The sequence below is a fragment of the Wasmannia auropunctata genome, unplaced genomic scaffold, assembly GCF_000956235.1.
Source record: "Wasmannia auropunctata unplaced genomic scaffold, wasmannia.A_1.0 LD335921.1, whole genome shotgun sequence".
Taxonomy (NCBI): domain Eukaryota; kingdom Metazoa; phylum Arthropoda; class Insecta; order Hymenoptera; family Formicidae; genus Wasmannia; species Wasmannia auropunctata.
The window spans coordinates 722,903-736,361 of record NW_012026969.1 but is presented as its reverse complement, the minus strand read 5'-3'; the positions used below and the strand labels follow the sequence as shown (position 1 = coordinate 736,361).

The 13,459-nt window shown below is 48.0% G+C and overlaps 2 protein-coding genes across 3 annotated transcripts in view; one reads left to right on the top strand and one right to left on the bottom strand.

Moving 5' to 3' along the window:
- LOC105455134 overlaps positions 1–13,459 on the top strand; it is a 173,940-nt gene that overhangs the window by 58,732 nt on the left and 101,749 nt on the right. The window lies entirely within an intron of this gene.
- The window catches only part of LOC105455131 (LIM domain only protein 3-like), an 85,473-nt gene that overhangs the window by 38,861 nt on the left and 33,153 nt on the right, over positions 1–13,459 (bottom strand). The window contains exons 1-2 of one of the 2 annotated variants that reach the window (XM_011698214.1): positions 3,231–3,275; positions 368–464 (exon numbers count right to left, since the gene is read on the bottom strand). In XM_011698214.1, coding sequence (XP_011696516.1) covers positions 368–456 — 89 coding nt within the window. In that variant the 5' untranslated portion in view covers positions 457–464; positions 3,231–3,275. Of the gene's footprint in view, positions 1–367; positions 465–3,230; positions 3,276–13,459 lie in introns of those variants that run through there. The other variant, XM_011698212.1, reaches the window with a different exon arrangement.

Genomic DNA, 13,459 nt, shown 5'->3' with positions numbered 1-13,459 from the left:
TTAACGCAATAATAACATACTAAAATTATGAATTAATACAAAAATTGTAGTTACATGAACTTTAGAAATTGCAGTTTTCTGCAACTGCGCTGAGCGTGCGTTCTCCAGTTTAATTGTAATTGCTCATTTTTATTTCGCTCAGATAACAAATTGCAAATTTTAGACAAAATCGCGGACTTACCGCGGTTCAACTCTCGTTAAGAAAAATGCATTTAACCCAGTTCGTCTGACGACTTCCGGGGTTGGACTGACATTAAGATCGACCGTTGTGCGAACCGTCCCTACGGCTATAGCGTTCTTTCAGGGGGAATAGAATGTGAAAGCACACACGTAGCGTTACGTCACGCAAACGAAGCGGAACACTTACCTCTCCGTAATCGCCTTTCCGCAACCCGCGCATTCCTGTTGAGTGGCCCCGTTCTTGCCCGGTTCGCTCTTGCTCCCATCCATAGTCATTTTATCGCCTGCAACATGATACAGAAATGTCGGCTTAATCGCTTCATCGTAGAAACCACGCGTCGAACGTTCGCGTCTCGTAAAATTTACGCTGAAGACATTTAAATTTTATTCAGAAAACATATTGATGAATGTGCGAAATCTCATCAGAGATTTTGATATATTTATATATATATTTGTATATATCATACATCGGTTTTGCGTGCTTTGATGGTAAAAGTTAATCGTCAATATCACTTATCTATTACAAAAGCTGTTTTTTTTTTTACATTATTATCTCGATTCGGAAGCCGCAGCGATCGCGGAAAGCCGTCGTGGATCGACTTTCGGCTGCAGTCGCCCGGCGTTCAGGAAACGAATGAGTAATCGCGTTCGCGTGCTTTTAACAAGTTTCACCGGCATCTGGCACTAGAATGCCGGCTTGTCTATGAGTAATTAGAGTTACGGCTTGAGAATTTAACGGCGCGGTTAGTGCCATCTGTGTCCACCCCGTTCGGCCCGTTCGGGCGTGTAGCCTTTCTCATCCCTCCGCCGCGGATCCCTCCCGCATCGGAGCGTCTCCCGGTCTCCTACGCGTCTCTTTCTCGCGATGTGGTCAGAGTTTAGAATCGAATTAGTTTGACCCTCCCGCACACACCTCTCTGTTCACTACCGCTTACTGCGCGTTTAAGCGCCACCGGCTCGCCGAGGACAACCCAACGACTCCGGGGTAGCGCAGCCGACCGCTGTCCGTGCTCTGGATAAACATTAGGTATCCCTCTGAAGAGCCACGATGCTCCTTTAAGCGTTTAAGAATAGCATAACCCTCGCACGCGAACGGACCGTACGGAAAAAGAACAGCGTAATAACCCTTCCGTCGTGAATCGATGGGGAAACGTACTAATTTTCCGTTATTTATTTCAGCAAGAACGCTTCCTGGAAAATGCGATTTCTTTAACTGTGAACGTACAGACGACGTTACATAAACAGAGGTTGTTGAACTCGTCTCGGGCCTAATGCGGTTAACGTCGGCGCATATCGACGGGGTCGGCCTTTTTCCCCCGGGCGATGTCCACCGGGTACTACGCCAAGTTCGATCTCAGCCACCCGGTATATTTACGAGCTCATACCCGCGGATGCTATGAGCGAAGTTTGTGCGGTTTCAATATGTCCTTCCCTCCTCCCCCTGCGCCCTTAGCATGGACACAATATTACGCGGGTTAATATCTTCCTTGCGGTCGGGGACTTCGGGGCAAATATTAATACGATGCCTTTGATCCGTTAATTATTAACGGCGACGGGGATGGAAAAATCCGTATCGCCTTGGCGGAACGCGAAAAATTGCCGGGGACAAAAACCAGATGCCGGATGATGGCCCCGTTTTCCGATGCGCTTCTAATTAAACGCCTTTGTGTCGCGGATAAGCGGACGGGACCCGCATACACATACCTATACAGAATGCGTTGCCCCGTGTGTGCGTGTATATGTGCATGTGTACGCTCGCGCGTGTGTGTGCGTGTACGTGTATACGCGCGTTTTTTTGCGCGACACAACGCAGCGGCGGCGGGAAGTTTTCGTCCACGTAACGAGAGACGCCTCCGTGCACACCGAGGCACCTCGGTTACAATCGCATACGCGGGGGCGAGTTAATTAATCGAGTTGAATCGATTACACGCTTTACCTCCGCCCGCGGGTTACCGATAAATTGAATACGTTATAAATAATAGTACGATTGTTATTCGCGGGCGTGCACACACCTACCCGGGGTAATGATTAATGGAATAACTAACTAGCGGGGTAAATTATGCAAACTATTAAATCCGCCCGCATATAAACTTTCCCACATAATAATCGCTAGGCGATATCGATTGGCGCGATATATGTTAAATTTATGTTGCTCTTTTGGCGGACCCCCCGCCAATGTATGTAATTAGATCAGATTGAAAACAGTTTAGGGTTTCTTTCCTTCTTTTTCTTTTTTTTTTGGTAGCACTCGCGATGAGTTTTGTACACGCGTACCTTAGCTTCGCATTTCTATCTCGAAATTATCAACAGAATTTCCGGCGGCGGCTGTGTGTGTCCGCTCGGTCGTCTCGCGCGTCAGACTCTCGAACGGCGAAACGTCGCGTCGCTGTTTCGCGGAACGGAAGTGGCGAGAGTGTTTCCTTTGAAACTCGAAAACCCCCTCCCGCCTCGTACGAACTACGATATACTACAGAAATATTTGGAGTTACGTGCACTGGAATTTCACCGCAGAAATTCCTGCGGACGCCGACCTGGATTCCGCCGACGACCTCGAAAACCTTCGACCGCCAAGCCAGGTCGGCGGCTCAATTTCCACTTTGTATTTAACCGCGATTTTCATCGGTGCGGCGGGCGTGGTTTTGCCCCTCGGGCTCGAAAAGAACAGGAACCCGTCCTTCCCAGCCGTTCTTTCAGCCGATTTCGTATAACCGAGAGGGTTAACTTTAGTCGCGATTTAACTGTTTCTCTTCTGAAATCGCGGAATCGCGCGGTGCACTTTACAGGAAGCGGAATCGCGAACGTGACGAAACGAAGGAAAACTCTCTCCTGCGCCGGAAATTCGCCGGTCAATTCGTCGATTTTTCAGTCGTCGGCACCGCCGACGTTTTTGCGACTAATTACACGGGCCGAGGTTTATTGTCGTCGAGAAGCCAGCGGAGCACGGCGGAAACAGCTCACTCAAACGTTACCGAGGGAGGGTCCATAACGATAGAGAGAGAGAGAGAGAGAGAGAGAGAGAGAGAGAGAGAGACAGAGAGAGAGGAGGTTACCCTTCGAAAGCGGGCTCGCATCGCTGACCGCCGGAACTGTTCATCAGCCACGTGATCGAATCATCCACGGACGCTGATCCTCAAAGCATCGATAATTCGATTAGCCGCTACACGTTCGAGAACCGCTAACCTGTCGACGAGTCTCGATGTACGTATCCTCCTTGACCAAGCCGTTGCCCGCCGCTACCGCTCTCGGTGGTCATTATCATCACGGAAGCGCCATGGGGATTGCCTGATGCCCCCTCAAGCCGATCCGAGAGGATACGTAGGATAAGGAGGACGTAATTCAAAAACCATAGCTTTGACTATTCATTTCGGATTAGCGTCTTCTGGACGATTTATCTCGCGAGATCAGGATCCCTTAAATGAAGGGCAATTCAGGATAATGTAAATTAGACGCGAGTCTCAGTAAAAAGTCTTCTCTATAAAAATATCGTCTAAGAAACTCGTTTGTAAAATCAAGAGTACGTAACAGCTGGGCGGGGGCGATCTGCTTATCGACGCAGCCGAGCAGTCTCGATGCAACTCTCTCAAGGCTCCGCCCCAGCAGCATCTCTGACACTCCCAGCGTGCCACCCCCAGGATCTCTTGAAGAAACAGAAAGTACAGCGCGCGCTGCGCTCCGGTATCTTAATTCAATATCCTTTGTCTTTTCACTTGGCCAATTTTTCGTAATTTACGAGAGCGATACCATCGAGAGACACTCCCATATTCTCATTAAAGAAAAATCAGTGTTTTTTTAGAAAAAAAATCCATAAAAGGAACATTTTTACGGATCTTATTAGTCTGGTTTTTTTTATTTCAAATAACCCGACATAGCTTAATTAAATACATCATCATCGTCCGCGCATCTGTCCTCCCCCTATTTTCTTCTCCGTCCTTCTCCCTCTCCGCGGGAGGGGGTAAATCCCTTACGTCAGGAAGCGCTTACCGAAATTTCCACTCGTCCAGGGGCAACGAGAGCGGCGCGGTCGCGCTTTTGTCTTTAATAATGCTTCTGCAGCGGCGTTATCTCTTACTTTTAGAACGGAGCGAGCGGCCGGGCGCGCGGGCGTCCGGAGAGCCGGTCCATTAATTAGGCGGGCCGCATTAAGCCGAGCATTAATATACTCCGCTGGCTGTTTTGTTTTATCCCGCAGGAAGGACGTAACCTACCCCGGAGGCTGACGGAGGCGGCGGGGGCGGTCGTGCCGGGTCGGCGGAGGGAACACGGGGGGGCAGGGGATGAGGGGAATTATCCCGATGCGGGGGCAACCTGCTAATCCGACCTGCCACGCAACGCCAAGCCGCCGCCTTATCCCAGGGGGCTGTTTAAATTCCGTAAATCGCCCGCGAGAGCGTCTCTCTCGGTGCCGAGGTGCCGACGGTGTGCGTTGCCGACGGTGAACGGCCGGCTGCCGAGAAATTAGGGAGATAAGATTCGAACCGCCCGTTAGTCACGCGCGAAACAAACGGGATGCCATCGGCAGAATTCTTCTCTGCAAGAAAATCCACTGGGAAAACGGTCTGGCGACGAGTGTGTCACGCCGGGATTGAAATTATTAAGTATGTAGTTAATATAATTAACTACATACTTAATATAATTGCCATTTATGTGGTAATTGGCATTGCATTGATTTAGATTGACGTTTTGCTTTGCAAATAATGTCTACAGATTTATTGTGATATAAATTGAAAAGGTAATAATAGAGTAATCGTGGAAACTAGGTACATTTAACATTGGCTATCGATTTATAAGAATAAATCTCAGGAAATCGTTCGTTATAAACAAAAATCGCGTGAATACTTTTCATCGCTTTATCGAGTATCGTTTCGTATATCTTTGCCATTGTCCCCGTCGAATAATATCGGCCTCAGTTTTTGCGCGGAGGGCTATTATACCGTCGTATATTTTTCCAGACGATTACCGAGGAGTGTTTCCACACGTGTGTGTCTGTAACTACTTCAGCGAAGGAGGTTCCCATATCGTCGCCCACTCGAAATCGTCGCTTTCATTGCGCCGCGATAACTTCCGTCGCCGTCGCCGTCGCCGCCGCCTCTCCGTCGGCTCGTTACTTCACATTTAATACGTAGGCGAAAACGGTGCGCGATAACGCGTATACAATACGTTGCGAAATCGGCTTAAGTTTATACTTGGATCGACTCGCGTCGGGCGCGCGAGGAGTAAGAGCTCACCCCCCCACGGTATAACGACGTAATTTAACGTCCGAAAGGAATATTTCCCACGGAATAAATCTCGCGTAACAGCGCCAGTGAAATCCTCGTTTACCCGGCGTTCAACCCTTGCTAATGGGGGTAATTTAAGGGATGTTTTAAGCGCCCCCGGGTCACACGTGAGCCGCACAAAAAGTTCGCGTATTACGACCGTGGCCGCCGTAATCACGCATTAGCATTCCGAACGGCCGGGGCCGCCATGATATTCCGGATACGCTTGAGAACGCGGCGGCACTTAAACTTCCGTTCCGAAGAGGGAAGTCGACTTGTATAGTGTTTAAATTTTCTTCGTAATACAACGAAATTGCGCGTGGAATGCGAAATATCTCACCTTCTACATGGTGAAATAAGAAATTTATTTGATTTTAGATAATACTCTGCAGTTTTCAGACTCTCTTCTTTTTTTTCAAGTATCTGCACTAATAACTACTTTCTCTTCCTTTCTAATGATATAAGACGTAAAATAATTGCATTATTTCATTCATATTGAAGATACATTAATTTTTTAAATTATTATAAGAAATAAGAAAATTAAACTGTTATAAGAAATGGTTCTAATTTTTTAATATACTTTACCAAAATAGGATACAATAAAATGAAGATTGAGAGTAATATGAATTGAAAAATTCACATGATACATTTATCCTTGACTTATCGTTAAGATTCTCTCGAATCTTTCGTTTGCCATTCACATTAAATTGTACTCCTATACTTGGCGTTTATTCCTTTACGACGTACGAACGGCGAATACCGTCTGAAACAATGTAATGCCACTTGAACGAAAATTGTTTTCGTTCTTAGCCGTAACGACGCGCTTCCCTTAAGCCGTCATCGCGCGCGAAATCTCCGCGTTCTCCCGCTCGAATCTCCCCGACACCCCCCCGCCCCCTCCCGAGAGAAGAAAAGGCAGTACCGTGAAACGGGCCGTTTAACAAGCTCTTTCGCACCGATAAACGCGCCCGACGCGTCTCCATTCTCTCCCCCCATTTTCCGCCTTTGCCCCCCTCGACCATTCTGTTTCGCCGCGTTCCGCGCTCTCTCTTTCTTTCTCTCTCTCTCTCTCTCGCCAGACCACGGCTAATGAAATTCTGGTCAGGTCGCGGAATTCTTTCGTCAGGTGGTGATGCCACCTAACTCCCCGCTGCGTTGTCGGCTCTTGTATTTATCTTTTTTTTTTCCCTGTCCCCAACTCTCTTCCTCCCACCCTCTCGCCGGGTTTCTGTCTCTACGGCATGGGAGCTTGCAGTCTCCTGACAGCGGTACGGCCGAGGACGGTGGGCGAAAAGGGGGATTAGGGGACGAAGGGGACGGGGGAGAGGGGGAGGCGGGGGAGGTTGCGTGCGTCCTGGCGGCGGAGGGTCGGTGGCTGAAATGGGGTGGTGTGCAGTCAGATTACGCTAAGCTATGCCCGTACGTGCTCGCATGGAAGTTCCACCCCTCACCGGGTTTGCCACCCGGCCTGGGAAAATGTATTTATTGTTGTTTGTCCAGCGTTCTGTATATAGCCGTTGGTAGCGCGAGCGAGACGGGACGAGCGGGTCGGCAGGGGTAGGCAGGGGACAACGGTGGACCGCGCGGGGGGTTTTGCTCGAGGTTGAGGTTGAAAAAAAATTGCCCGGGGACGGTCACGACGACGCGGAGTATAAATTCCAGCGACGCTCGCACCTCCGCTCTCCGGCTCCCATCCGGCTTCCCACGGAGGCCGCTTTACTCCTTTTTGGATTTTTCGATCCGCAAAGCGGACGCGTAAATAAACTGGATGACCACCCCCCAGAAGAGATACCGACGCCCCGACGCGATGCGGAAACGTCCGCGATAGAAAACCACGTCGCGCAGCGCCGAGGCATGCATAGTCTAGGAGAAAAGAAATGTTCTCTCTAGTTTTAAAAAAAGATTCTTTATTTCAATTTTATTTTGTAATTCGAGATTTCGTTATTAAAATAAAATATTTAGGAAATTTACGTGGAAAATTTAAAAAGTCTCGTAAACGCAATAAACTTTGAATGATTGTCATTTTTCGACAATCGATTTTCGAATAAGATTAAAGAAAGTGTTCAAATTTCTTTTTTCCTTGCTATATGTATGTAGATGAAAAAAATATTTCAACACTCTTTCTTAGCGCTTGAAATCAAAGTACGTATTTGATAATCATTGCTCACGACGCGCCTATTTCGCTAATAATAGGGATCGAGAACTATCGCTGCCGTTCGCCATTCGATCCGATTCTCTCGAACCGATACGGCTCTGACCGTGGCGACGACAAAGGGGGCCGTAACTACTCCGGAAACTTTTATCTTGCAGGATTAATGGACGGATTAAAGTATTTGCGGCGGGATGCGGGCTGATTGGGGTAAATCGTAGAGGGATTAGAACTTGATTGGCTAATTTGTAAGTGTCCCCGGCAGCCGGCGCCAACTTAACGATCGATCGGCCTCCTCCTGCCCACATACGTGCGCTCGGCCCTGATACTCGCCCCAATGGTGGGCGCGGGCGAATCCGTCCCTCTTAGGCGTAATAATCGCGAAATAAATGGATCGCATTCCGCGTATGCATGCGATATCTATTAATTCGGGATTATACAGTCGGCCGCTCGTTGACCGGTTGACGGAGGATCGCGCGTACTTTCCATGCGATTTCGGTCGGAAGTTGTGGCACTTGGGCCTCATCCCCGTCCTTCCCCTCCCCCTCTTCCTGATAGAAGCGCCTCGAGGCAACTTAATGTGCGGCCGGTGCAGGCGGCTGGCCGCGCTGGACTGATTTACATCGCGTCCCCCTTTACTGGACGCAGTAAGCACGGACGGCCACCGGCGGGAAGCTGCGGTCAGCTGAGAAACGTAGCCTGTGATCAGTCTCGGTGCCGTTCCACATCGGGCGAAACCGACGGTAACTAATCTCTCGTTTCTCATTTGCACACGCTCGATGGTACGTTAGTGTGTCTCTCTGCCTGCTACACGGCCGGTCGCACAACGGACGAGGAACCAATCGGTGACGGTTAATTAGAGGATACCTCGGCGGAAGGGATAAGATCTATTTGCGACTCGAGAGGGAAGACACGGTTCTCTGACGAAAAAAAAAGAGACGATAAATTTTATTTTTGTCACGGCAGAAAATATCTCTAGAAAAAAAAATGCGTCGCGGTTGAAAAAATACGACGCGACTCGTCGGCCGTAACTTAGGAGGGTAAATGGGTGTGTAAGCGACAAAACCCTCGGCAGGGAGGAGATACAGGGAGGTAGAGGATGCATCGACGCATTAGTTTAACAACCAGAACTCCCGGTCTGCGTGTCGTGTCCGTATACCCGTCCGTACTCTCGACCCTCGTTCCGCCCCGTGCGGTGGCTCTGATCGACGTTTCGAAATATTTTCCGACGGACGTCCAGACGCTGCCGCTTCCTGTCTCCTTACAATTCCCGCAGACAGGTTCCTACGGCGGAACACAGCGCCCGGGGGACAAAACCGTCCCGCGATGATGGACTCGCCCGAAGATAAGGGGGCATTCATGACGAAGACAAAACGTGGCGCGAACCGGCGGTAGTTGTGCGCGCCAGCGTCGCCAGAGTGGCCTGTGTGGTCCCTCCTCCCCTATAACGCGGCGACGGCCCGGTTTGCCGTTCGCGAGACAATAAACGAAAACTTTTATTATTAATGTTTCGCGGCAAGATAACGCGCGGGCGGCGATCCCGCTGTAACAGAAACGCGCCCGGCACGTTTTCTGTTGCGGCCGGCGGCCCGCGCGGTATCGCTCGCGCGCTGTTTACCCCGCCGTGCCGCTGCCGACGATTCTTCATCCGCACACGCACTCTACGCTCTCTCTCCTCTTCCGTTCTTAACCTTCGGGCGATACCGAAATCATTTGAATTCGCAGATAGCCGTTATACTGAAAGCGAATAACTGTAAGCGTAGGAATGCTAATTAAATCATTATTAAATTTATTCTTGCCGAGAGAGAGAGAGAGAGAAAGAGAGAGCGAGAGCGAGAGAGAGAGAGAGAGAGGGAGAGAGAAACATTCCATGAATTGTTTGGCATTGCGGGGATAAATTCCGCGCTTTGTAAATTTCGGCGAAAGCGGCTTCTGATGCGGCGCGTGAGATTAACTCGGGTTCTCTACGCTAGTTGAGGCTTTTGATCACAAGTAACTCATCCGAGACGGTCTTGTCCGCAGTAAGACGAAGGTCCGGACACTTGGGACATATTCTTGGTCGTTGCACGTGAGTTAGGGCCGCTCCCGGAAATCGCAGCCGTTAACGGCTAACGTAAATAACGTAGGAGCGGTTTATGCCATGGTCAGAGGGCTCCACGTTTCTCGAACGATCTTCTCATTTTCCGTTTGCCGACGCCCGATTCTGAGTTTTGCAAAATGATATACGATTATTTTTAATTATTATTCGTTAATCATTTATACGCAAATTATGTACAATATAATATTGGTTTAAATTAAATCAGGCAACACATCTCTTATTGTATAAAAAACCGATGTTATAAACGATGTCTTAATAATAACTTAATAATATAAGTCATATTCTAATTTTAATGAGACGCTAAATGGCGTTACATATATAGTATTTAGGATATCGAAAATTTCAATTTATTTCTCTTGCCGAGAGTTAATAATATTGAAAGAAAACGCTTGACCGATAGTGAACCTTTTTCTCTTTCCTCCGTCGTGCCATCGATCTTAGTCTTTATCGAATTATTGCAGAAAATCAAGTTTCGAACAAGTTAGTGGTAAGCGATCGACATAAAGGGCGAAGATTATGGAGAGGAAGGAAGGGAGAGGGCATAGAGAGAGAGAGAGAAAGAGAGCAGGGCGTTAGCTATTCTTCGCGGTCGCTGTCTACGTGTTTCGACAGCGACCAGTCCGTACGTGGTCGCTCGCGAACGAGAACACTTAATCCGAGTGGTGCTCGATTAAACCGGTGACAGGGAACGTCAGGCCGCTGCCGTGCACCGTGATATATCGTCGTTCGGGAGAAGAGTCCGTAAAAGCACCAGGAGCGAAGGGGAGGAATTTATGTGCATCCACGGTCTTACAGTGGAAGCGACGGGTGCTGGCAGCGGCGTATCCCGGATTGGACTTGTTGATTCCGGGAAAGAACGGCCTAAGATAACATTCGAATTTACTTCAATTTAGGGGGAGAAGATTCTCTCGAGTAAAATCTCCGGACTTTCGTAAATTAAAGTACATACGTCATCGCGAGGAAACTTCGTCTCTACGGCGAAGCGTCGGGGGCGCATTCGCGATAATTAACGCATACCGAGAAAAAAAATCTCGATCGAGTTATATGGAAATTCTGAATGCAATGGCGCATATTAATTAGTCGTTAATAACGCGGTCGAAATTACCCAATGATTATTTCGGTCAATTCGCCCGTCTCCGTCCCACACTGCGGCAAAATAGATCGCGCAGGGCGCACGGGATGTAGGAGGACGGGCGAGGATAGAATAGCTAGGAGATAGTCTGCGAGCCAGCCGATAGCGGCAAATGACCATTGCTGACATCACATCGTCCTAGTATACTCCCCGATAATTATGTACACGTTTACACGCGGCTACCCAGCAGGCCGCTACTGCTTGGTCAGCCTTTGCTTAGGATCTTGATGACCGGTCCTTTTGTTAGTCTCAGTAGGGTCTTCACTAAATGAATGCAAGAAACGCGCGGAGTGGAAGAGCGGAGCGATATATATCACGGGGTACAAGATAAAATTTCGTCTCGCCGAACGTGAATTTTTAAGCGATTTTCCCCAGGATAACATGCTTCATTAAGCTGCGAATTTATTTGCACATTTAACAGAATACAAATTACTTATTTCAAGGCTTTATTTAAAAAATCCGTAATTTTCAAGGATAAATATATTGAAACATAAATGCAATTATAAAAAGACATTTTATTATCATTCTACTTAAATGTGCAGATCAGTAACTAAACCGAAGTCTTTTTTATATATGTATATCCATATAGAAAAAGCTTCGTGCATAATGAAACAATATTGCTGCTTTTGACATTCCTGAAGTAAAGCGCTTTTTGAAATACCTAAGTGATTCAATAAAAAGTATCTAAAAATTTAGATACAGGATCTGAAAATAATTTTGTTATTATCAAAATAACTAATAGGAGATTCAAGCATGACGAGCAACTCTACAAAAGTTTTGACATTCTAGCAATCAGCTTGAGTACATAATAATTTTAATGGTCTAACAAAATTATTTTCTATATCTAGATAAAGTTTTAAATATTTTAGTGTGCCTTTCTTCGTCATCCAACATACACTTTGCTAGATTCTGCAATATCGCGAATTCTTTAAATATAAGATTTACTCTCCAAGAAGCTTCTGTTTTGCGTATGCCTCTTGTCGATAAACGCCAAAGCGGAATATCACGTCCGACGACGATCAACGACGGAACGACCTCCGCTGAGCGGGTGAGCCGAGGTATCCGAGAGAAAGTCAGGTCAGCGGAGTTATTGTTTTCGCGACGAATGCACATAAAATAATGGAACCTCGAAAGTGTGCGGCAGAATGTGTGCGCGCTCGCGCATGGGGGGAGGGGGGTGGGGAGGCAGAGGGGGGAAAAAAATATATCGCGCGTAATACGAGCGACAGCGCCATAGGGGTTCCGCACACTTCACGTATGGCGGCCGAGGAACTATTGTCGACGGACGCCGCGCGCCGCGGCGCGTCTCGCGCCGGCGGCGGCGGGCAAAAGATACGCCCCGTTCCCGGGGCACTTCGGATTTATCGCAAGTTTAACATTACACAGAAGTTGGAAACGCGCGCGAGGGATTCTGCCGGATATTTATACGGTTTGAATGCACGCACGAGGATCACTCTAATGGTTTTATTATACTGATACCCGCGGGATTTCTTTGGTGGACGCGTTCGCACCCGCATGATTTCCGCGGCTTCCTCGTTCCGAGGTATCGCAGAGAGTCCTCATCTTTCCAGGTCCAGAAGAGTAGGCACGAGAGGGAAGATCAGATATAAAAATTCCGCGACGCGCGGCGCGGTTATGACACCCCACGCGCAGTGGCGGGGGATGTGTACCGCTTTTGTCTCGACGAAAATTTAACTCGAATTACCGAAATTTAATTTTAAAAAGCAACAGAGCCGGCGAATGTCACCAAAATGAGACATTTAAAAAAAATGCGCCAGTCGCAGATCGCGTTTCGTCGTTGGGAAAAAAAGTCGGCCCTTTATTCTAGTGTGTGTGTGTGTATGTATGTGTGTGTACGACGCTAGTACTATTATTCTCACGCACTTCGGCGGACACCCAGTATAAACCATCAAGCGAACCGTGGCGGAGCGGATGATGGTTCCCGAAATGTGGCTTCGACGCATCTTTTCTATCGGCGAGGACGATTTATCATCCCGAACGTTCCATAGGAATATTGAATACGACAAGATAATCTCTCGACACCCCACCCCCTCTCCCGCCCCCTCCCCTTCTCTCCTCCCGCGCCGCTGCCGCCCCTCGCCCAACGCCCAGAACGATCCCCGTTTTGCGGTGGAGTCGGTAACGGCCGTGCTTAATGTACCGCACCGGGCCGATAAGCTGTTATACCGTCGTGACGTGGCCTCCAGTTTTTGCCCCGCAGAGCGCAAACATCCCTTTTCTTCGCCGTGATGCACGTGACAGTGACAGCATTCACTGTCATGACGTTATCAAGGCTTGCGAGCCGATTTGAATGGCACGCGTAGAAGGGTTAAACAATCACTTCGAGTGACGCCGCGCGATAAACAACACTGGTAATTTACGAGATTTACGAATGTGAATAAGCGTAGATATATACAGAGTGTGCCTTAAGTAGTGCCTACTAATTATATAGCGTTATTTCTTGTAAAAAATCGAAAAGTCCTGAACGATTTTTTTTACAATGCCGAATGAAGCGATCACTATTATTATAGAATTATAGCGCGCTTTATTGAGCATTGCAGAAAAGAACGGTTCAGGACTTTTTTATTTAGTTTTTTTTACAAGAAATAACGCTATATAATTAATAAGCACTAGTTAAGATGCAT